General features: G+C 38.1%; 1 protein-coding gene across 21 annotated transcripts in view; it reads left to right on the top strand.

Moving 5' to 3' along the window:
• PATJ (PATJ crumbs cell polarity complex component) overlaps window positions 1–25,169 on the top strand; it is a 353,800-nt gene that overhangs the window by 110 nt on the left and 328,521 nt on the right. For 5 of the 21 annotated variants that reach the window (XM_089921677.1, XM_089921692.1, XM_089921680.1 and 2 more), the window contains exons 1-6: window positions 5–11,780; window positions 11,879–12,045; window positions 13,909–14,103; window positions 15,427–15,566; window positions 21,480–21,675; window positions 23,679–23,807. In XM_089921677.1, coding sequence (XP_089777803.1) covers window positions 11,759–11,780; window positions 11,879–12,045; window positions 13,909–14,103; window positions 15,427–15,566; window positions 21,480–21,675; window positions 23,679–23,807 — 849 coding nt within the window. In that variant the 5' untranslated portion in view covers window positions 5–11,758. Of the gene's footprint in view, window positions 1–4; window positions 11,781–11,878; window positions 12,046–13,908; window positions 14,104–15,426; window positions 15,567–21,479; window positions 21,676–23,678; window positions 23,808–25,169 lie in introns of those variants that run through there. The other 16 variants (XM_089921665.1, XM_022575835.2, XM_089921632.1 and 13 more) reach the window with 9 other exon arrangements.

Raw genomic sequence — 25,169 nt, 5'->3', positions numbered from 1 at the left:
CAGGGGGCCGGGAGTGCGGGCGTGCGCTGCGCAGCGGGGACTCCTCGCCCCGCGTCCAGAGCCTCCGCCGCTGCCCCGGCGCGCTCTCCGCCCGCCCTCCGGGAGGAGTGGGCACGGGAGACCCAGGACGCCGCCGGGCGCTCGGCCGGGCCCGCGGAGGGTGCGGGGTGCCGTTCGTCTGCTTCGGGCCCGGTGACCCCACCGTGGTCCCCGCCCCTCGGTGCAGGGCTTGCCGGAGGCCGCGGGCCACGGAGCTGCCCCTCTTCGGCAGGCCCTGGCGGCACTCAAATCTCGGCCCGGGTCTGTACCAGGGGTGGCCGGGATCAAACTTTGCACCCAAGTGGGTGCCTGTGCTTCGCCCCCAGAGCTGGGCGGAGTCTTTCCCCAACTGGTGACGGTGAAAGGAGTGACCAGGTGGTGGCCTGTTCGGGGTCCCGGAGGAGGGGGTACTCAGATCCCAGCTGAGGGGCCACTTGGCCCCAACCCCATCTGAGAGCCTGGTGGTCACGTAGACGAGTTCCCAGGCCTAGCCTCACTTTATAGATGGGGACGACCAGGCAGAGAGTGCTCTGGCTCCAGGCTTTGGGGAAATGGCTGGATTCCTGCTTTATGTCAAGCTCAGGAAAGCATTTTCAAATCCTTTCCCCCCACCCCCTCCAAAGCGCCTCAGCCCTCCTGGGACACCCTAGCAGGTCGAATTAATCTCCCCCTGGAGTGTTCTCTTGGCAGTTTGACATTATCTCCAGATGGCTCTTATCACTTTGGATTCGAATTAGTTGTTTACTGGTTTGCGCGATTGAGAGGGTGGCCTTTAAGGACCTTATTTCCCTAGGCTGCTTCTCAACTGCATTGAGAGTCTGGCCATGGGTAGGTGTGCAATAAACAAGTGTTTCTTAAAAGAACGAAGAAGCCTTCTGGAGACTTAGAAGAAAAATCTGTTACGCCGAGTATGGTAATACTACTAGGCCGTCTAAGCTCTTATTGGTTGCAAGTTCATTTGCGCATAACTTTTTAAAAGTAAAGCTAGGGAGGAATGGAGGTAAAAACTCAAATTGGTTCATTTTGCAGCATCAGAAAAAGGTGAGGTCGGGGCTTTTAGCTAAAATGAGCTTGACGTTTCTAGGCCCCTAACAACCTTTATAAGGAGAGTTCAAAATTTAAAAGCATTAGAAAGTTAATAAATAACGGAGCTGGAAGGTACTTTACAGATATTATTTGTAAACTGAGTTAAGACATTTGCCCTTTGCTAATTGAGGTCCTATTAACGGTCACATAAGGTGAGCTTGGTATATCAATAATAGTTGTGTTTAAGGTTGAAGGTAAATTGTATTAATCCCTCATTTGTGTTTAAAGATGCTTTAATAAGTTCAAGTCATGTATTCATTTTTTTTATAACTATAAAACTAACATATTCATTGTAGAAAAATTGGAGAGAATTTCCAGAAAAGGAACTAAAAGCGCACCCAGACTCACCTACCATTGAAAATAATCACTAATAAAATTATGGTATCTTGCCTTTCAGTTAGTATTCTTAAAAAGAAAAACCTGTATATTTTCCCATGATGAGTTCACTTTTAGAACCTTGTGATTGAGACAGAGGCTCAGCATTCAGTAATCCTTGTAATTACATTTTTATTTAAAAGCACTTAATAATTATCCTTAAACTAAACAACCAAGCAGTCTGAATTTCCTTGCTTTGTTAAACTTTAACAAAAATACATTAGTTTGGGGAAACTAAAGTGGGGTTTAATTTGTTTACTTAAGATTTTGCTCACCTTGGTAGTAGAGTAAAATTTTGAGAAACAGGACTATTCCACCTTAATTTTTGGGATCGCTTGACCATTGCTCTGTTTTTTTTCCCGTACTCTGATGTTTTTTAGTAGACTTGGATGCCTTTTATCAAAGTATTCATTCTAGGTTCTGGTGCAAATGGAGAGAGAAGATGGAAAGCCTGCTTATTTTTTGCATTTGTACAACTGTGTAGCCTGTGGAGTTTGGAGACATGGGATTAGGTCCACCTACTGTGTAACTCTTGGCAAGTCACTTGACTCTGCTTCTGTTTTCCCATTTGTAAATGATCTACCTCACTGAGTTTGGGGAAGTCAAAACTAAATAATGTTCAAGGATGAGTCTTGTAAACTGTAAGCCACTCTTCGCGTACTTTTTGTTCGTTCACTGAGATGTTTAATTCTGATAAAACTAAGGAGCTTTGCTGTTTTTATTGGGAAGAACTCAGATTTGGGAATGGTCTCATACTGATAGTTACTTTGATAAAAGGCATAGAGGCTGCATTAGCTGATAAATAGAAGTCTTTGCTAAAAACACTGTACAGGGCTCTTTCTGAAAAGGCCTAGGTTAAAACTGCACTGTCAACATGGTTAGCCAGTTGCCCCTTTGACTAGGCATTTGAAATAGGGCTAGTTGGGATTGAGATGTGCTGTAAATGTAAATACACATCAAATTTTGAAGATTTAGTTTAAAAACCTAAATACCTTGTTATTTTTTTATATTACTTACATATTGAAATGATAGTTTATATAAGGATAATTAAAATATATTATTTAAATTAATTTTACTTGTTTCTTTTTACTTTTCATGTGGCTACTAGAAACATTTTAAATTACATATGTGGCTCACATTTTATTTCTATTGAATAGCACTGGGTTAGGATTCAGTGTATATTTATCCTTAAGAGGGTTTGGTTTACTGAAGCCCTTACATTTCTATTTATAAACCAATTGTTTTAAAACTCCCAGCTTTATGCCTCCCCACTCCCACCTCCCTTGTATTCATTGCACTGGTGAAATTTTTTGTTGTTCAGTCTTTTGAGAAGCAACCACTATTGATTACAAAGGGAAAATCTCTGCTAAAATAATTATTAGCTCTTTTGAAGACCCCAAATGTCTTAAATAATTTTGATTGAAAAGAGTTATTAATGATAATAGTAGCTACCATTTATTGAATGTTCACTGTGTGCCAGGCTGCTTTATATCTTATTTAGTCCTTTCAACTGTAAATATTTAATATTTTTTATTAACTATTTTATAAATGAGGTAACTAAAATATAGGGAGATTTAAACAATTGACCGCAACAACACAGAGCTGGTCCCAGGAGTAGATTTCACAGCTTGTAAGCTATAGATTCTTCCATATTTCGAGAATTGGTTATTGAACCAACTGGAAAAATGTTGGTTATCAAAGTAGATATTTAGTTCTAATCCTGTTTTTGTGTTAGTGACCAATAGGAAATGCTCATCAACAGGAGATTAGCTGTGTATGTCATCATGACTAAATCTTAAAAATGTAAAGTTGAGTTAAAAAAAATTGCTGAAGGATAAATATACAGTATAATTACCATTTATATAGTTTAAAAACCTGCCAAACAATAATATTGTAAACAAAGATAGTGTGTTTTAAGAATTTCAGATTTGAATTCTGTCTATATTGATTGCATGCATTTGTGAAGCTGCCTTGTGATTGAAGTTAGTAAAATCTCTGTGAAATACGCATTCTCTAATGTTGATCTTACTCTTAAAAGAACAAAACCAAACTGGTCTTGTTCTTTGCTTTGATGCTGTGCCCACGGTGTCTGGTTGGTAGATAGCTTTGAAGCCCAGGTCTGCAGCCTTTCTGGGACTGTCCTGTTTTCATTTAGCTTTAGCCTTTAATTGATGGGCGTGACTTTGTTAATTGGGGCTGGGTAAGGCTTCTGCCTTGAGAAAGGCAGTCCCTCTCCGTATTATTTTCTGAAACTTGAAGCTCCAGGGCAGTGTGGTAGAAGAGGAAGATGAGTTAAGTAGATGTTGACAGTCAGGTTTACAAACATTCATTCCCTCTCTACTGAAAATTTGTAATATCTGACTCTCATTTTTAAAGTAGTTACCTGCTAAAAATGTCTTTAACCGTTTGCCGTCCCTCCCCCCAAGGTGAAATTAATTTCACTCAGTTGCACTGTCTTCCTGTCATTACCATTTTCAAAGTGCTTTTGTTTTTTTTGAAATTGTAAGAAGTTTAATGTATTTGTGAAATGGAGATTAGACATTTGTTAAGAAGATAAATGAGATATTATACAGAATGATCCTGCAATGCTCACAGTAGACATCAAAAAACTAGCTACTTGAATTAGTGACAGATAAAATGGATTCTGGGAAAAGACCAAGAGAAGGAAGAATGGTGAACATTAGTGGGAAGGGTGTCCAAAGCAGAGTTTGGCCTATTTTGCAATTTGTTAGGATTGTTTTGAATATCACAAGCATGCCAAAAGTGGCATGACTCTATTTCTGGAGAGAAGCTAAGGGCACACAGTCTGCAATGTGGGGAGAATTGAACAGAATATCTGAGGTGGAAACTGATCATTAGTGAGGAGTATGAATGCCTGGTTCTTTCAGTGAGTGACTGGCTACACATCAGAGATCCCTAAGTGTGAAAATTGCCCAGATTTGTATTTTTTGCTGATCATTGGAGAAAACTGCCACCAACAGGAAAACAAGAGCATATCATAAAACAGTTTAACTTTGTTCATACACAGTGGCCAAGTTACAGGCAGAAACTGATATGCATTGGTTAACTTTGAATAGTTCAATGAGAAAAATTAGTATTTAGCTAATTGGATTATTCTGATGAAGTGACTCAATTTTCAGTTCTGATTCTGAGTTTAACATGGTGTCTTTCAGCTTTGATGTCCTAAATGTCCAACATTAAGTGGACTTAAAAGTTGCCTATGGCTTAGGCACATGGCCCCAAAATATCAGGATGGCTTTGGAACTTATATATATCTTTTTCCAAAATTCCAGGAGTACAGTGTTTTGGCAGCAGCCAAAAATATAGTATTCTTTACATCTAAGGGGTTTAGAAAAGCCCTTGCCATTTGATAGGGTCACAAGGCCAGGACACCTGTCTTGACTATACATTAGGATGACAGCAGATGTGTTTATGTGGAGTTTGAGTGAAGAGCCACCATTTACTCTCTGGCAAGGTGAGTTTGTGTTCCATTTAATCAGTACCTCATAAATGCTGAGCTTTGAGGACAAAGCCATGGTAAGTAAACACAATCTGAGCTTTGCACTCCAAAGGAAGCAAAAGAAATTTAAAGTTGGTCATGGACTTCAATTTTTGAATAACTTCTGAAATCATGACTTCATCTACAGTTAATAGCACTTAGATTGTTCAGAGTCCCTAGTTCCCTTGAGCTCTGGGGAATTGCCCTTGAGGAGTTACATGTAGTCTAATTGTGATCTGCCCAATTCACACCTGCAGTTACAGGCTGACTACCTGTACTTCCCCAAACAGATTGCCAGTAATCTTTTCTCTCAACTTTTTAAGATAGAAGTATAAGATGTCTTGTTAAACCAAATTTTCAAGGTATAAGGTGTCTTGTTCAGTTCAAGAAAGAAACATAAGATGTCTTAGGGAGTTACATTTTTGTGTGCTACTGGGAGTCTGAAGAGTGTGTTTCTCAGGGTCCTTAATTGGCCTACATTCTTGAACTGAGGAGGTTAATAAATCTTTTCAATAAGTTTCCTCCACCTAGAAATTTGAATTAAATTAAATTTCTAACTCTGCATCAGCTTTTCTGAAATATTGCATTAATTGGTGATGGCTGAGGGCATGGGTATTTTTTAAAAGCCACAATATTATAATAATTTCCTTCAATCAAATACCACAGTGAACCAGACATGAAAAATTCATGGCACAAACTCTCTTGATCAATGATGGAGTGGAAGCTGTTAAACACAAAAAACTACTGGTTCTCTGGAGGCTGTGCAACTATGAGGACAGTGGCACACTGGCATTTTAATATCTAGGCTCTGACTGATTGTAGGTAGCCTATCTATGACAAGGTAGACTGAGCTTTACCATGTTTAAACAAACTTGAAATTCCTTGCTGTAAGACCTGTTAGTTTCTTAGCCAGGCCAAACAGGTCAAAATTGTTTGGTTGAAGATTTCCTATGACCATAAAATGAGTGAAACATAGGTTCCTTTTAGTGTACGTGTTACTTCCTGGATGTTCAGCTATAGAGTTAATTGCATTTCTTCTTCTGTCCTCATATACTCTGAAGGCCTTAGTGCCCTTCCCTAGATATTACCCAATGCTGTGAAATTGTAGTACTTTTCCAGGCCTGCTTTGCGGACATAGTTTAGCTTTTATTAAATATGAGTCATAGGGTTGGATGGCCAACCAGTTTCTAACCTTAACCCTTACTGAGAGACATCTACTACCATGGTTTCCAAAATGTGGAGGACAATCTACTGGGAGAGTAGGAGAATGACAATAAAATCTTGCTTTTTAGTTTTTACCTTACTCTCATGATGTTTCTATTTTATATATGTTTTAAAACACATATGACATATAAATATATTAATATGTTTATAGTTATAAAAAATAAGGTGAGTGGTCAACATACATTTTTACTGCTAGGAATGTGTGTTTAAAAATGTTTGAAGACCACTAATCTATCCTGTTACGAGAATCACCTTTTTATTTTTTTAATCAATTTGCATTTTCTTTTTTTAATAAGCAGATATTCATTTTAAATTATTATTTATTTATTTTTGTCTGTGTTGGGTCTTCGTTTCTGTGCGAGGGCTTTCTCCAGTTGCGGCAAGCAGGGGCCACTCTTCCTCGCTGTGCGTGGGCCTCTCATGTTTGTGGCCTCTCGTTGCGGAGCACAGGCTCCAGACGTGCAGGCTCAGTAGTTGTGGCTCACGGGACTAGCTGCTCCGCGGCGTGTGGGATTTTCCCAGACTAGGGCTCGAACCCGTGTCCCCTGCATCTGCAGGCAGATTCTCAACCACTGTGCCACCAGGGAAGCCCCACCTTTTTAAAATAGAAATCTGGACTCAATACTTCCCTACTTAAAAGCCTTTGATTACTTCCTGCTGCTTACAGGATAAAGACCAGTCTACTTAGCGTTGTTGATAAGAACCCTCTCAAAATAGTCTATCTAAACCAGTGTTTCTCAAACTGTCGGTGGTAAAAGATTATGGTTCCCCTCCCTCAGTCTTTCAAGGACTGACATTTTTATAAAATTATTAGAAAAATGAATTGCTGGAAAAATGAAATTACAAAAATAAGTACAATGTAAGTTGTGTTTTGTATTCCTAAATTTAATAGATCTACTTGACTGCCGCATTCCACGATTTCTAAATGCTTATTCCCAGTTTTGGTACTTATCTCTTTGTGGATCAAGCATCAATACAGTCCACATTTATAGTAACACTGGTCTAAATTACTTTTTTGCCCTTTCTGTTGCTTTTAGAGACCTTATAACAGTTCATTTAGAGCTAGTTACTAGTTTCACTGACAGTCGTGCACTTCTACACCTTTATGCAGCAGTTCTCCAATTGTGGTCTCTAGACTAGCTGCACCAGGATCACAGGGGAACTTTGTTAGAGGTGAGGTTCTCAGGGTTCACCTTAGAAGTACAGAATCAGAAACATTGGGAGTGGGCCCTGCAATTTGTGTTTTAGCAAGTCCTCAAGGTGATTCTGATGCACACTAAAATTTGAGAAGCACTAACTTAGGGCAGCCCTATATGTCATTCAAACTAGAACACTTTTGAGAGTGAAGTGGAGCACTATTAATAAGGATGCTGGGTAATCTGAGACTATTTTAGGCAAATGAGGACAAATGGTCACTCTGCTTTTACACTCCATTCTTTTTCTTTTACGAGAGAGGTCTCTACTGTGTTCTCATTCCAGCATTCCCAAACTTCCCCAGGCAGGGGAGTCACTCTGCTTTTATGATTTCTCTGAGCACATGGTACACACCTTTGCCGTTGTATGTATGTGCCTTACAATATAATTATCCTATTGTGTTGTCATTATCTTGCTGTATATCTGTCTTGCTCTCTCATTAGGCCATCTTAGCCATTATCTTTTTGTCCCTTTTACCTTTCAAGTTATAAACATAATACATGCCTTTTAAATAAAATTCAAACACTAGTATCTACAAAGTAAAAGTCTAATTTTTTATTTCCCCATCCCCATTTCTACTTCCTGTAAGTTAGCAGTATTATTAAATTGACTATCTTTCTAAATCTAGAAACGTATGCACACACAAATATGTATTTTTTTCCTTGCAAAAAGGGGCAAATAATGCATATATCCTGAAACTTACTGTCTTCCCTGTTTGGTTGTCTATATCAGATAATGTCCCTGTATTAACACAAAGGTTTGAATTGCCAAAGCATCCTCCTGTAAATGAGAGATCTTACCCAACACCAACCTTAGTCATGACTTGAATGTTACAGGCAGGAGGCTAACACAGGAGCTAGGCACCAACATTCCTTGCCGGAGGGGCCCCCAGCCAGTAGACACAGCTTCCAAAGAATGTCACTTTCTCATATAGGACATATCAGCATGCTTAAAATACCTACTTATATATAGACTGACGTTAAGTCACTTATAAACATATTCATAACAGACTTTTACTGTGATTTTTAGTGTGTTTACAGGAGCAAAATTCAACCCTGGGACACATTTTTGTTTGTTTGTTTCGGGTTATCAGACAAGTTGTGAACAATATATACAGAAGCATTTTCTTAAAGGAAGCCTCTTCTGTTTGGGGAATCCCAAGGTTTGTACTCCATTAGTTACCCAAATAGAAAATGTCTTTGTGATTACCTCCCATGTTCCAGCCAGCCAAGCTCTATAAATCCATATGTTCTCAGATTATTTACAAAAGCAATTAAGACAGATCAGGTATTTCCTGACATTTTAAAATGAGGACTCTGTTATCTATTAAAAACCTTTAGCTTGTTTGCATGGAGGTCTGGTATCAAGCTGGGAATCCCCAGCTGAAGGATTGAGCCACAGGCTTGCTGTTAACCGTTTCCTACCCATTCCTGTTTCAGTTCTTTCCGACCAACTTTATTATTTTAATGGCTGATTACGTTTGATAGTTGAATTTTTCCAGGAGTTTTGTTATTAAAAACAATGCAGTAAATATGCTTGTACACACATCTGTGTGCCTTTTTGCAAATGCTTCTTTAGGAGAGACACTCAGAAGAGATATTCTGGGTAGAAGAGAATATAAATTTAATATATTGATAGATATTGCTCAGTTGCTCTCCTAAAAGAATGTGCAAATTTATATTCCCACCTGTTTTTCTGTGACATCTGGAGTACAGTCTATTATTAGAAAAAAATGCCAATCTAACAATAAAAAATAGCACCTCATAGTTTTAGCTTACCTTCTTTGATTTAGAGAGGCTGATGTATTAATGATCACAAAACTGCTCTCGTCAGTCCTTTTAGTCTAGTGCTGCTACAGAAAAGGACATCGTGACTGCCCTTCCATTATTCACAGTTACCTGTCAATGGGTAGTTTTAAGGGTTTCACAGTTGAGATGCTGAGCACATCAGAAGTGTTTCTGTGATGCTCTATTCAGCAGTTCTTTTGGTAGTTCTCATGGAATCCCATGAATATTTTGATGGAATACATGAACCTTTTATCAACGCCAAAGGCATTCCTTACTGGTTTTTAATATGCTTTCTTACTTGATGACCTTGAATTAGAAGGTAAAGATTGTGTTTAGCAACTGTATCCAGAGATGATGTAAGTACATTTTGACTGTACAGTGCTCATATTTCTTAGATGGTTTATTATAACAGTGTACCACTAGTGAAAATGACCACTGTGAAAGTGCCATTTTTGACACAGCAAAGGGTTTGCTAGCTTTTTGAGTTTTTTTTTAAATGAATTTATTTATTTATGTATTTTTGGCTGTGTTGTGTCTTTGTTGCTGCACGCAAGCTTTAGCTGCGGTGAGCGGGGGCTACTCTTCACGGTGGTGCGCAGGCTTCTCATTGCAGTGGCTTCTCTTGTTGCGGAGCACGGGCTATAGGCACGTTAGCTCAAGTGCAGGCTCAGCAGTGGTGCACGGGCTTAGTTGCTCCGTGGCATGTGGGATCTTCCCAGACCAGGGCTTGAACCTGTGTCCCCTGCATTGGCAGTTGGATTCTTAACCACTGCGCCACCAGGGAAGTCGCAGCTTTTTGAGTTTTGATTACATTTTAGGCTAGTTTTCAGCAAATCACTGGAATTAAAAAAAATCCATGGAAAATGCCATATTGGGTGATTACCTTTTGGAGACTCTCTCAGATGACTAGTTTGAGGGTTTTTTTCCCCTAATCTCTCTAATATCTTCTTGATCCCTTATTTGTATATTCCTTTCCAGTCTAGAGTCTTTTTTTCTAAAAATTAACTTTATTAAAGTATAACTTACATACGATAAAACAATTAAAAATATATAGTTCAATGAAGTACAAATGTGTACATCTGTGTAAACAATACTCCTTTCAAAACATAGAACATTCCCATCACCCCAAAAATCTCCCTCAAATGTCTTCCCAGTCAACTCCTTTCCACCCTGCCCAGGTAAACTAATCTATAACTGTATATTCAACTTCATATGAATGGAATCATACAACTTACATCCATTTTGTCTGTTTTCTTTCCCTCAGCATAGTTTTTGAGATTCACCCATGTTCTGTGTGTTAGTAATGTTTTCCCTTTTTATTTCTGGGTATTTTATTATGTTTACATACCATAACTGATTTATCCATCTATTATTAGACATTTGGGTTTTTCTAGTTTGGGGCTTTTATAAATAAAAATTCTGTGAACTTTTTTTTTTTTTTTTTTTGCGGTATGCGGGCCTCTCACTGTTGTGGCCTCTCCCGTTACGGAGCGCAGGCTCAGCGGCCATGGCTCACAGGCCTAGCCGCTCTGCGGCATGTGCGATCTTCCCGGACCGGGGCACGAACCCGCGTCCCCTGCGTCGGCAGACGGACTCTCAACCACTGTGCCACCAGGGAAGCCCACTTTTTTGTTTTTTTTGTTTCTTTTGTTTTTTTGGCCAAACCCTCTGGCTTACTGGATCTTAGTTCCCTGACCAGAGATTGAACTCAGGCCCTCGGCAGTGAAAGCGCCAAGTCCTAACCACTGGACCTCCAGTGAATTCCCTGAGCATTCTTTTGTAAGTCTTTTGCAGGCATATATTTTCATTTCTCTTGGGTAAGTATGTAGGAGTGGAAGTGCTGGGTCATATAGTAAGTGTAGTTATAACTTTCAAAAAACTGCCAAACAATTATTCAGAGTGTTTGTGCCATTTTACATTCCTACTAGCAGTGTATCAGAATTCCAGTTGCTTCACATCTTGGTCAACGCCTAGTATTAGATGTTGTTTTGGTTTTTAGCCATCTTAGTGGCTGTGTAGTGGCTTTTAATCTGAATTTCCTGAATGAAGTTTTTTTTTTTTTTTTTTTTTTTTTTGGGTGGCTGCGTTGGGTCCTCGTTGCTGTGCCCGGGCTTTCTCTGGTTGCAGTGAGTGGAGGCAACTCTTTGTTGTGGTGCAGGGGCTTCTCATTGCAGTGACTTCTCTTTGTAGAGCACGGGCTCTAGGTGCACGGGCTTCAGTAGTTGCAGCACGTGGGTTTCAGTAGTTGTGGCTCACAGGCTCTAGAGCGTAGGCTTGGTAGTTGTGGCACACAGGCTTAGTTGCTTTGCGGCATGTGGGATCTTCCCGGATCAGGGCTCAAACCCATGTCCCCTGTATTGGCAGGCGGATTCTTAACCACTATGGCACCAGGGAAGCCCTGAGTGAAGTCTTTTGATGGAGAATGTTCTTGAGGTTTTCTTTAATTTTTCTATAGGGCTATAGACTTGTATACACTAATGGTAAATCTTTTTTTTTTTAATTTAAAATATTTTCTTTAGGTTTCTTTAAAAGTGATTGAAGACAATAATTCAAAATGCCTGAAAATCCTGCTACAGGTAAACTAGTTATATACTTCTATCACTAAATTAATTATTCAAAAATGGAATATAAGATGGGATTTAACTTGTACTCTTATTATCCTTCTTCAAACAAGATAAATTGCAGGTCCTGCAAGTTCTTGATCGCTTGAAAATAAAATTGCAGGAGAAGGGTGACACTTCGCAGAATGAGAAGCTCTCTATGTTTTATGAGACACTAAAGAGCCCTCTTTTCAACCAGATACTCACTCTTCAACAGTCCATCAAGCAATTGAAGGGGCAAGTAAGTTACCCATCAGGGTTTTACATGTTGATATATTCAAACCAGCAAAGAAATATAGAAGGAGATAGGTGCAAACTGTCTACTCTTTTTTTTTATTTGCGGTACGCGGGCCTCTCACTGTTGGGGCCTCTCCCGCTGTGGAGCACAGGCTCCAGACGCGCAGGCTCAGCGGCCATGGCTCACGGGCCCTGCCGCTCTGCGGCATGTGGGATCTTCCTGGAACGGGGCACGAACCCGTGTCCCCTGCATCGGCAGGCGGACTCTCAACCACTGCGCCACCAGGGAAGCCCTGTCTACTCATAATTCATCAAAGAGACTGTATTGGGACTTGTGACCTGTGGGTAGCATTGGCATGGATAGTTTAAAAATTTTGGTAATAAATTTTTTGTTTGGCTTTGGAATATGGTTTTTGTACTTATTTATGTAAAGGTCAGATGCTTTGAGAATTCTCAACATTTTCTTCAAAATTACAGGACTCATAGCACCTCTGCTTAGAGTGACCTAAATTAAGAGTTTTAACTGTCCTCTTGGTTGTTCTCTTTTGGGGTCAGGGATGGCAAATTGATTTTAAATCATCTATTCTAGAAGCTGAACTTGAATAGTAGCTATCTTATAGATTAAATTTGGGCAGAATTTTAAATGTAATTGAAGATAATGTAGCAGAGTTGTTATGTGAAAATTAAAATTTGGAAAAAAATGCTTTTTGCTGATAAACCAAAATGCCTATCCATAAATATTTAGCAAGTGATTTTTGTATAACTAACTAAGGATTAAATTCTGCACATATGTCTTACTGTGAATTTCTGTCTTTAGATCAAAATTTATACCAGAATTTTAGCACTCCCCATATTGAAGGTTAGATTTCTGTATTCTCTGATCATGGAATGAGTACATCACAGCAATGAATGCTGTTGGTAGGAATAGAAATTGGGAAAGATTACTACAAATCAATCACTGTTACTGGACTAAGAGTGGACTTAACCAGCCTCTTCATCACAATAACAATCTTTTATATTTATATAGTTTGCAATTGTTATATAAGTAATCATATCGTATTCATTCAATTATAAAATCCCCGTGATTTTTTTCCTGTCATTGTTTTCGTAGAGTTTCTACGGGTGTTGATTTTTTCTATGAAGTCCTGTTGACATTTGTTCTTGATGTTACCTTTGTTCCATTGTGTTGGCACTTGTTTCAGCCAATGATATTTTAAAAATTAACTTCTGTTTTCCTTTTTCCATAATTACTGGATTCTCCCCCCATTTTTTTTTTAATTAGTGCTTAAGTGGCTCTGAAATTCATCTACTAATCTTGGGCAAGTTACTTAATCCCTGTGTGCCTCAGTTCTCATGTTCACAAAATGAAATAAGAATATCTCCTAGGGCTATTGTAAGGATTAAATGAGATATTACGTAAGAAAGAGTTTTGGTATAGTACTTTGCTTATAGCAAGCACTTAATAAATACTGAGTTATTTTTGTTATATACCACCTGCAGATCTTTTGTGCCTCTCCACATGGAAATGTATAGATGAATGCAAAAGGGCTCAGTGTCTTACATGCATGTTTATATGACTGAATGTGTCTGTGTATCTGAAGTGTAATAAGCTGTTGAACGTGCTATTAACTTGAGGTAATCGTAGAAGGCAGGAAATGAGAACAAATTAAACATTTTGTGTAATACTAAATAAAAAATTTATAGCCTTATAAACACAGATTCATGTATCTGTATCTTATTTCTTTCGTGTGTATTTAGCATGCCATTATTCATGTGATGAACAAAAATAATATTTAATAAATAGAAATATTTTTTGTCTATAGGTTTCTGTTGATAATTTTCTCTCTCTCTTTTTTTTCTCCAACAGCTCAGCCATCTCCCCTCAGATTGTTCAGCCAACTTTGATTTTTCTAGGAAAGGTTTATTGGTGTTCACGGATGGTGCCATTACTAATGGGAATGCCCATAGGTCCTCTAATAACTTGACTGTATCTGGGTTGTTTCCTTGGACCCCAGTGTTGGGAAATGAAGATTTTAACTCAATCATGCAACAGATGGCTCAGGTAAAGTTATATCTTGTCATGGGAATATTTAGTTTTATTTCTCCTATTATAGGTTAAAAAAGAAACCTACACTCACTCTTTTTGCCTTTAAAATGTGTTAGTCTGTGTTTTGTTTGCTTGTGGTTTTATATTGTTAGGAGGAATTGATACTATTTTCTATTATGTGTGTTGGAAATTTATTTGTTTAAAATTACATAAGGAAAGTATCCATGTGTGTGGTGAGGAGAGTTTTCAAGACACGGACTCCAATTTGACACATCTGTACACTTGTAAGGAAAAAGATTCTTATGGTTTTGCCCATAGGAGGAAAATTAATATGTCTACCAGAAGAGGTGTAACTCCTTTGAAACTATTTTAAATTTTATGTAAAAAAGAATTAATGGGAGTTAGAACTAACATAATTTGGAAAATCTGGGGAAACATTTGAAAGAGTAATCCATTTTATTCTTAATACCTATTAAAAATTAAATAATAGACAGTTGAATTTTTGGATGTTAGTTTTCTGTTTGTTCACCATACCTTCTAACAAGTATCCAAAAAAATGAAACTTGAGTTTGAAAGTTAAAAAGAATCTGTTTACGGTGTAATAGTTAAATAATGTTCTATACCTAATTCCTTTTTTGATCTTACTGCTCTATACCCTTAATTTGACTAATAATTATTTTTATGTGATGCTTTTATTAGTTGATAACATTTATGATGTTTTCATGTCATAAGTGCAATTATTAGCCAAAGTAATAAAATACTTGTTTGTCACAGGTAAACCCATTTGAATGGTGGCCTTTCCATAATCTTTTGAATTAACCTAATAAAATGGAATATTAATTTATTATGATAGAATTAAAAACAGAACCCTAAAAAATGCATCTTCTTCTGACTTAGGGATCAACACTAGTATATTTTTGATAAATCTAATTTATTTTCCTCGTTTAAAAATTTATTTTGCTTCAAGAGAATTTGAGAAGTTCCGTGTACAAAGTAATTTAGAATTTACTGTGGGAAAAGACATTTTTCTCAGGAATTTTCATCCAGCTAGGAATTCATCTCATACTGTGAATGAAGTGTGAAAATACCTCTCCAATTCCCTGAGGTTGCAGAACACTGCCCATGCCCTCTTATGTTCTCCTGAAAATAATCAAGTGAGAGGATTTCCATAAATAATTTATTACTGAAATGCTGAGTTTATTTGGTTTTCTAGAAATGACTTAGGAGAAGTTATTTTGGGGCTATTTACAAAATAGAAACTTCAGTTCTTCAGAAAAAGTGTGTTGGTTAAATGTAAACTTCTCTGACTTTTATTTTTTTTAAATCCCCCTTCATTAGGGCCGGCAAGTTGAATATATAGATATAGAACGGCCCTCAACTGGAGGCCTTGGATTCAGTGTGGTGGCCTTCAGAGGTCAAAATCTGGGAGAAGTCGACATTTTCGTGAAGGAAGTGCAGCCAGGGAGTATAGCTAGCAGGTGAGGAAGGATGTTCATTTTGTGTTTTGCTAATTTTTTTCTGACAATTCTGAAAACATTATTATAAAGAGAATAAGAAACAAGTCATACAAAACAGTTAACAATAGCAGCTAACATTTTCTCTTCCTATGCAGTTTTTAGGCCTTTTGTAGGTATTCTCACATATACTTGTGGCAGCAGTCTAGCTAGTAGTATCATTAGTCCATTTTATAGATGAGAATGCTGAGTTTCAGAGTTTCAGTGGTTTACCTATAGTCACAGAGCTATTAATGCTGGAACCATGATGTGATTCCAAGATTGTCCAATGGCAAAGCTAGTGTTCTTTCTACTCCATCACATACTCTCACAATTGAACATGATATTTTAGCTATGGTCTGATCAATAAGATAGGCATATTGAAATTCACGTTCTGCATACTATATTGTTTATTTATTAAAACTTTTAAAAAAATTTATTTATTTATTTTTGGCTGTGTTGGGTCTTCATTGCTGTGCACGGGCTTTCTCTAGTTGCAGCGAGCGGGGGCTATTTTTCATTGCAGTGCACGGGCTTCTCATTGTGGTGGCTTCTCTTGTTGCGGAGCCTGGGCTCTAGGCCCACGGGTTTCAGTAGTTGTGGTGCATGGGCTCAGCAGTTGTGGCTTGCAGGCTCTAGAGTGCAGGCTCAGTAGTTGTGGCGCACGGGCTTAGTTGCTCTGCAGCATGTGGAATCTTCCCGGACCAGGGCTTGAACCCATGTCCCCGGCACTGGCAGGTGGATTATTAATCACCGCACCACCAGGGAAGTCCTATATTGTTTATTAAACTTGATATTACAACAGTTTTTTTGGTGGTCATAACACACTGTTGATTATTTCACTTATTGTCAATGAAAATCCCTCTCAAGTCTATGTGACACCCCCACCCCCCCACCCCCACCCCCAGCCCATTGCACTTGTGTCTGGGCTGTATTTTTTTAAGGGTTGTGTGCAAGACTTGTATTTTGTTTCTATTTGATTTCAGATCTTTAGTTTATTACTCATTTAAAAAGCACAGTATTCATTATATTACTGTTGCCTGTTAGAAAACTAGCAGCAGTAGCATAACTATTACAAAAAATTTCTCAGTTAATAATATATTTTTGAATTCACATTATCCATTCATGGGGATCAGAGTTATAGTCTCCCCAACTGAAAGTTCAGAAATAATGGATTTCCACGACTTTGTATTACTCTACCATCTAATGTAGCATTTCCTCAAGTTTCTTCTGAGGAGCCATAGCAATGGTCAACTATATCTGAGAAACTCCTGTTCTTGGAGATTGGTTATACATACTTAGGATAATCATATAATTTATTGTCCAAGTTGGGACAGTTTTGGGGTGAGAGGGTGTGCCATTAATAATGACACTAAGACAGCAGGTGTAAACTAGGACTATTCTGGCAAACCTAGACAATCCAGGGTAAACCTGGACTTAGAGACACTTAATATTAGCTTCTTTAAGACTATGAAGTCCCTTGACAAAAAGCCTATTTAACACTGATTGGCCCAAATTTTTAATATTTTTACCTTAAAAATCATTATTGGGATATAATTCACATGACATAAATGTCACCATTTTAAGGTGTACAATTCAGTAGTTTTTAGTGTATTTTCAATGTTTCAACCTTTTTGTGGTCCATTCTTATGTCTCAGTTACTCTGTACTAATTGTTCTGTAAGTACAAATTGAGATGAGCACTTCCAAAAAGAGGAGTTTCATATTTGAGTATGTAAAGATGCTTGACCAAGGCTAAGGACTCAGGTGGCTTCCCATAGGCAGTGGTGCTTGAAGGGAAATTTGAGAGGTGATAGTGGAGTCCGCAGAGGGCAGAAGGTGTCAGGGTGAGGAATAGACGCTTTACTGGTAGCCCTGGTAAACTCCATCTTTGGAGTATGTCTGGTATTTACCTGGTGTGGGAGCTTAGTGCAAGGCAGTATAAGAAGGGGCTGGAGAGAGGAAGGGGCCAGCTATGCAGGACCTTTCAGATCATCTTAAATGGTCTTCCTTTCTTCTGAGGACTTTCCACATAGAACTGTGTTATTTTGAGCTTGCCTAACCCCTGTTGGCTCTCAAAGTCATGGAAATCCATCGTTTCTGAATGTTGCAATGGAGAGACAAGAGCTGTTTTCCCCTTGAATGGAAAGTGTGAATTCAATTATACATATAGTATGAGAGAGTTAAATTAGAAGTAGTAGTAGCAGTAAAATGAATACTATTCAACTTTAGAATGCATCAAAATCATATTTTCCAGGAGACTTCTCCTCTGCAGCTTGTTTATTTTGGGTTGAGTTTATATTTCCTAGGCAGATACTAACTGGAAAGAAATTAGATGTTCTGGAAGTCTACTGGGTAGAGGGAAAGGTAGATTAAAATAGATTGATTCCCAGAAAATAGAAAATTTGAGTGTGAGTAAATTAAGGTCTGACTATGCAAAATGAGTTATATCAAGGTTAAAAAGTTCTAAGAGTAACTTATTCATTTGGGATTAAGAAATTTCCCTTAATGAACAAGCTGTGAATAGGAATTTAGGTGATGAAGTTAGAGAAAGGACAATGTAGGAGATGGGAAAATGGAAGGTATTCCCGGATATTGTCCTGTAGTGGTCACATTTAAAAATAAATGTTTCTGGGCTTCCCTGGTGGCGCAGTGGTTGAGAGTCTGCCTGCCGATGCAGGGGACGGGTTCGTGCCCTGGTCCGGGAAGATCCCACATGCCGCGGAGCAGCTGGGCCCGTGAGCAATGGCCGCTGAGCCTGTGCGTCCGGAGCCTGTGCTTCGCAACGGGAGAGGCCACAACAGTGAGAGGCCCGCGTAACACAAAAACAAAAAAACAAAACAAAACAAAACAAAATGTTTCTTGGCACAGTTTTTGAAGGCGCTAGCCTCCTGTGTTCCCTCTTTGCCTGGCAAAGGAAACAACTACTCTTTCTCTTTCCTCCTTTAAAAAAATAATGTTTCTTAAAAAAAAAAAAAGCAGTTTCTTTAGGACTAGGGAAAAGTTCACAAGCAACATTTGCAATTTTAAAAATATATATTTCAAAATGATGAAAATCATTATGAAAATAATACATGACTATAATATAAAATATAGAAATATAATTACCCTGCCCCCCCACCCCCCAAAAAAAAGCTCTTGGACTTTGACCACCCTGAGACAACTATAGGAAATACATTAGAAAGTTTTTTTGTTTGTTTGTTTATTTGGTTGCATCAGGTCTTAGTCGCGGCAGGTGGGTTCCTTAGTTGTGGCATGTGAACTCTTAGTTGCGGCATGCATGTGGGATCTAGTTCCCATGCCAGGGATCGAACCTGGGGCCCCTGCATTGGGAGCGTGGCGTCTTAACCACTGTGCCACCAGGGAAGTCCCTAGAAAGTTTTCTTTTCTTTTCTTTTCTTCTTCTTTTTTTTTGGCTGTGCCGTGCAGCTTGTGGGATCTTAATTCCCCAACCAGGAACTGAACCTGGGCCACAGCAGTGAAAGCCCGGAGTCCTAAGCACTAGACAGCCAGGGAATTCCCTAGAATGTTTTCTTTTTATAAAGACAACATCTTAGAATATATGCAATTTTATATCATTCTTATTTTCTTATATAACATAAGCCTTTCCTAATAGTCATAAAAAGATATATAAGCAACATTTTTAATGCAACATGATCTATTGTGAGAGCCACCCACAATTTTGGCATAAAAAATTGAAATATCCAACTTGTTAGTTCCAAAGGAGAATCTAAAATGTCTGAATCCCTGTCCTCAGAAAACTTAAAATCTAATGGTGAAGGATATAGTTAGCTCTGTGGACAGCATACTTAGTATAAATGGATGTTCAGTGAGTGATAAACAAGTGGCTCAGAGCACCATGATAATGAGGTAAGTGATGAAGGGAGAGAGAGACAGACGAGACACTCAGTTGCAATGTGGAGGGTGGATTGAATTTGGCTGAGCAGAGTGGAAGGGCATTAGAGATGGAGAAAACCATTTACACAAAAGCAGGAAATACCAGACATGTTTGAGAGGGAAAGAGTAAATCAGGATAGTTGGAAAAGAGGTTTATATAGGGAGGAAGCCAAGTTGGAAGAGTACTTTGGGGCCAAATGTAGAGACCTTTGAATACCAACCAAGTTTACATTGTGTCCTAGAGGTCAGAAGTTAACCAAATTCTGGTCCATGATAAACTTTGCTGAATCTGCTGTGACCTGAGAAAAAATAAGGGCACTATAATGGAATTTTCATAATTCTAAATTTATGAGTTAGACTGTTCTGAGATGAATCCCTTCTCAGGGAGATTTTTTTATAATGAAGGTTAAAGATATTCTTTTATAAAATAGTCATGACAAGCATTTGTTTACTTTCCTTTGACTCTCTCCTTATTGGTCAACAACTATAGATAATCATTATCGAGTTGGGGAATACTAGCATGAGAGAGCCTAGAAAAATAAACCTTGAGGAATTTTACAAGTTAGGTTTGAGGTATTCGATAAGGATCTCAGTTGGATGGTTGACATTGGGAATAGAAAGGAGGAGATGGGTGGTGCAAGAGAGATAAAGAAAGATAAGAAAGAATTGTGGTGATAATAAAGAAACAGGAAGAGCAGGAGGGGTGTATAGGAGATAATGAAGTCAAATACAACAAACCAGAGTAAATCCTACTCTTAGTATGCACTTTAAGAAGTTAAAGAGTATGGTTTAGAGTCAGACTACTTAGATAAGATGCTAAGCTTGCTTTAATTTCTTGCAGGTCAAATTTAACTAAGTACTTTATTTTTTTCGGAGTTACGCGGGTCTCTCACTGTTGTGGCCTCTCCCTTGGCGGAGGACGTGCAGGCTCAGCGGCCATGGCTCAGGGGCCCAGCTGCTCCGCGGCATGTGGGATCTTCCCATACCGAGGCATGAACCCGTGTCCCCTGCATCGGCAGGCGGACTCTCAACCACTGTGCCACCAGGGAAGCCCTTAACTAAGTCCTTTAAAAGGTGATTGTAAGGAATAAAGGAGATAATGCCTATAAAGCATTTAGCACAGTTCCTAGCTCATAATAAGTGCTCAGTAAATATTAACTATAATAGTAATTTTTTCTTAAGATTTTGCTAATTTCTTTTAAAAATTTCTTTTAAAAAATCCTTTTTACATTGGTTAGCAGTTGGGAAATTTGTGATTGGGACAGAGAGAAGGGCTCAGATACAGATTTGGAAATAATCTCTATTGATTTTCATGGAGAGTTTGGCCTCTGTTGACAAATGTTGGAGAAGTAAAGGACAATGGGGATGGGATGAATCTGTTAGAGAGGAGGTTATTGGTGAACATATAGCCCTGTATGGTCCATGCAGAAGTCAGATTGGAAGGGGTTCAGGAGTACAGGTTTGGTGCCGCAATGAGGACAATGTCCATACTTGCAAAACCTTAGCAGTGGGGCCCTATACATTGTTTTTGCTTATTTTTCTAGCCATATGGCTTTTAAAATGTGTGTGTGGGGCTTCCCTGGTGGCACAGTGGTTGAGAGTCCGCCTGCCGATGCAGGGGACACGGGTTCGTGCCCTGGTCTGGGAAGATCCCACATGCCGCGGAGCGGCTGGGCCCATGAGTCATGGCCGCTGAGCCTGCGCGTCTGGAGCCTGTGCTCCGCAATGGGAGAGGCCACAACAGCGAGAGGCCTGCGTAACGCAAAAAAAAAAAAAAAAAAAGTTAAAAAAAAAAATGTGTGTGTGTAGGGATGCACTACTTAATTGGTTAATTAGTTAATAAGTGCTTTAATGAAAAGTCTGAAGAGCTCTTTTATATTATACAATTAAATATTTCAATAAATGTACTAAGTGAAATAATACCATAATATATAAACTACCTGAATAGTAGATTTTAAGAATCAGGCTATTATGTCACTTAAAATTTTCTTATTTCATCAAGGGATCAAAGGTTAAAGGAAAATGACCAAATACTGGCTATTAATCACACACCACTGGATCAGAACATTTCCCACCAGCAAGCAATTGCATTGTTACAACAAACCACTGGATCTTTGCATCTGGTTGTGGCCAGGGAACCAGTCCACACAAAAAGCAGCACTTCTACCAGCCTAACTGATGCAAGTCTGCCTGAAACAGTGAGTTGCAAATTGGGAAAAACACTTAATTTTGAATTATGCCTTTGATTTTAAGAAGTGTAAAGATATTTAGAAAATGTCGTTTTATTTGTTGTAGTTCAAGAAAGATGATTATATCTCCAAATGCAGCATTAGCATGTTAAACAAGATATTTCATGGGGGGTTTCGTTTTGTTTTTTCAATGTCCTATGATTCTCCTTGTTTAAGATTATTATTTAATATAGAGGGCAAATTGTAGTATTGGGTATAATTTGGTGAAGGAAGGAATTCCTTGGTGATGTAACCACTTAATTAAGCTGGGAGTTTTTATTAGAGATTTACTATTGAGTTTTTAAATTAAGATTTGGTTATTTGTTTCAAAAACATTTTTTAAAATTATATTGGGTGTTTATGACTAGATTATGGATACTGCACAATTATAGAAGTTTTTCTCCTTTTCATGTAAGGATGTATACTAAACAGTTTAAAAGAATAAAAGTTTATGTTCCTTTGGGAGTCTTTAAACTTGCTTTGTAACATTTTACAGGTTTTGGCCTGCATCTTCAAAATGCAAGCTAATAAATCTTATTTTCTTATAACACTAAGTGCTAGCTGATTTATTTAATTTCCATTCATTGGACAAAAGAAAAAATAGACTGAGTACAGTACAAGGTCACAACACTAATGTATAGACATTTTCCCTGTTGTAATCAGTAATATTTATATAGCACAATTTACATAATAAATAGAATGAACAAAGTGGGAAGTTGCTTAGCATAGTGGTTAAGAACAAGGGCTCTGGAGTCAGGCTAAGGTGGGTTCAGGTCCACTTCTTACTTCGTAGGTGAGTCTTACTGGGCAGATGCCTTGACTTCTCCATACCTCAGTTTTCTCATCTGTTGCTTGGAACTAATAACAGTTTCTAGTTCACAGAGATGTTGTGAGGATTAAGTGAGAATGCATGTGAAGAGCTAAACACAGTGCCTAGGGCAGAATAAATACTCTATGAATATTAATTGCTGTCCCTAATTTAGGCATTTTTAGCAAACATTGTTGCTTTCTGGATACTAGGTATTGTTCCAGGTGTGAATTTATTAAATAGTCCCAATATCTCTGGTTATTTTAACATTGCATAGTAACTTTCCTATTTAGTGTAATAGAAGAACTAAGTAATAAGTATGCCCTAATGTCTTGAGGGGGAGACTTTTGCTCTGCAGGCGCATTATGTGAATTTAATGCATACTGCTGATGGAGCCTGCTATTAGAGGAAAAATGCTTATGTCTCTTAGTCTGATTTGTATAATCCTATTGCTAATATCTTCAGTTAGGCCTACCTTCCCTCTCCTTCATCAGAGTCTCTTCAATTATTCTGGTCACTCTATGTCCTCACAATCGCATGCTTCATATTGCTGCTAGATTAATCTTTCTAAACCACTGCTTTGCTCCTGTCGTTCCCTCTTCCAAAACCTTCAGTTATTCCCACTTATCTGAGCCTAGCTTTGCTCTTAAAGTTCCCTTTTGCTTGAATGTCTTTTTTCTCTGTAGAGCAGTTGAAATGCTACCTTTTCCTTGAAGCTTTCCATAAGTTTTCATTGGATTTGACCTCTTGTCTCTACATTCCTCCCATCTTTATAATATTTTATGATTCTCTTTTAATTCAGATAAACACATATTTATTGGTTCCTACTCGGTGCTTGGCGCTGTGCTAGGTATCAGGCATAGACTGGGGAATGAGACAGTGTGTTTCTGTCCTCTTAGAGCTACAGTGTCCTATGGTCCAATATTCTGTCTTATATTTTAATTTTTTATGTTTTAGTTTATCTTCTACCAGATTATAATATCTGTAAAGGCAGGGACCATATGATCATCTTTACGTATCTCTGAGCCTCTAGAAAGTTGACTTGACTAATTGTATGAATATTAAATTTTTTGTCTACCTGTTACCTTAGTAATTTCTGTATTGGTAAGCGATGAATGTATATGCTTTGCTAACACTTTGCTTCTTACTTGCTATTAATTTGTAGGTTAGTTGGGGCCATATTGAAGATGTTGAGCTCATTAATGATGGCTCTGGATTAGGTTTTGGAATAGTTGGAGGAAAATCGAGTGGTGTAGTTGTGAGGACTATAGTTCCTGGAGGATTAGCAGATCGAGTAAGTTGACCTTCTTTGATTTAATTTTGGTTTTATACAATTTAAATTGTATGGCTTGAAATGTAATTTTATAACATGGGTTACTAGGATATATGTTTCCATGACCAGAATTTAAGCATAGCTAAAAATGTTTTTTTCTGTAACTGTTAATATACACTCACTCTGCTTTATTTTAAAAAGCTCCTAAATCAATGTTTTTGGGGGTGGTTTTCTTTTTTTTTTGGCCTGTGATTGAAAGTCATCTTGATTCTATCAAAAGACAATATTTTTTATTGAAAGGAATCATTAATGGGTATCGTATTCTGAATATCTATGTTATTTTCTCCCAGTGTATCTTTCAAGGTCCTAAATGTTAAAATCAGATGGTACAGTGATAACAAACTTTTATCTCAATATTGTTTGTGGTAAATTTCACTAGAATTACAAATTTCTGGCATTATAAATAAAAATACTACCCTTCATTATTTAGCAGTTTTCAAACTGAAATTGGGCCATATTAAAACTTATCAACTGTTGCTGCTTAGTTTTACGTTGAAGAAAATGTTAAATACTACATTGAGTTTTTAAAAAGTAGTTTAGAAATTTGAAGCTACTTACTACAGTAATGAGTTCATATTATATAGACTGTCCATGATAATCAGAATGATTTGTAAATTTTACTGATTAATGTCTAGTCACATGTAAAAATTTATCCCTTCTAAAAAACATATAAAGTAAAACTGAACTTGCTGTGCACATGCAGCTTTGAGGCAAGTTCCTCAGCTCTCTATTTCTAGTCAAGATTGCTCCACCTTGGGTTAGGACTCCGTGCTTCCATTGCAGGGAGCACAGGTTCGATCCCTGGTCAGGGAACTAAGATTCCTCAAGCCACACGGCCAGGCCAAGAAAAAAAAAAAAGGTTGCTCTACCTTATACAAATTGTGGAGCTATTAATTTTCCTATTATCCTTTCAGCAGCTAAGTGTATTTATTTAGCATAATGCCTCTCAGAGTTTTGTCTGTGGGTCCCTGAGTCTTTTGCAGGGTGTGTACAAGATCAAAACAACTTACATAATAATACTAAGGTGTATTAGCCCTTTCACCATGTTGGCGTTTGCACTGATGACATACAAGCAGTGGTAGGCTAAACCTGCTGGTGCTTTCATGTGAAACAGGGCAGTGGCACACAGCTGTACTAGAAGTCATTGCATTCTTCTCCACATGTGCTTGCCACTGCAACAGCAACAATGCCAGTCTCACTTAAGAAACTGCAGTAAAAACGAATTTAAGTAAATATGACCTTTAAGCGCATGTCTTTTTAATACCATGAGACAAAATCGGATGTACTGTATGGCACCTGTGTCATGTACTGAAGTATGGTGGT

This window comes from Delphinapterus leucas, chromosome 1 (genome assembly GCF_059928025.1).
Source record: "Delphinapterus leucas isolate spDelLeu-1000000601 "Yukka" chromosome 1, BTC_Dleu_Yukka2, whole genome shotgun sequence".
In the NCBI taxonomy this organism is placed as follows: Eukaryota; Metazoa; Chordata; class Mammalia; order Artiodactyla; family Monodontidae; genus Delphinapterus; species Delphinapterus leucas.
This window is presented reverse-complemented; position numbering and strand designations above follow the sequence as displayed.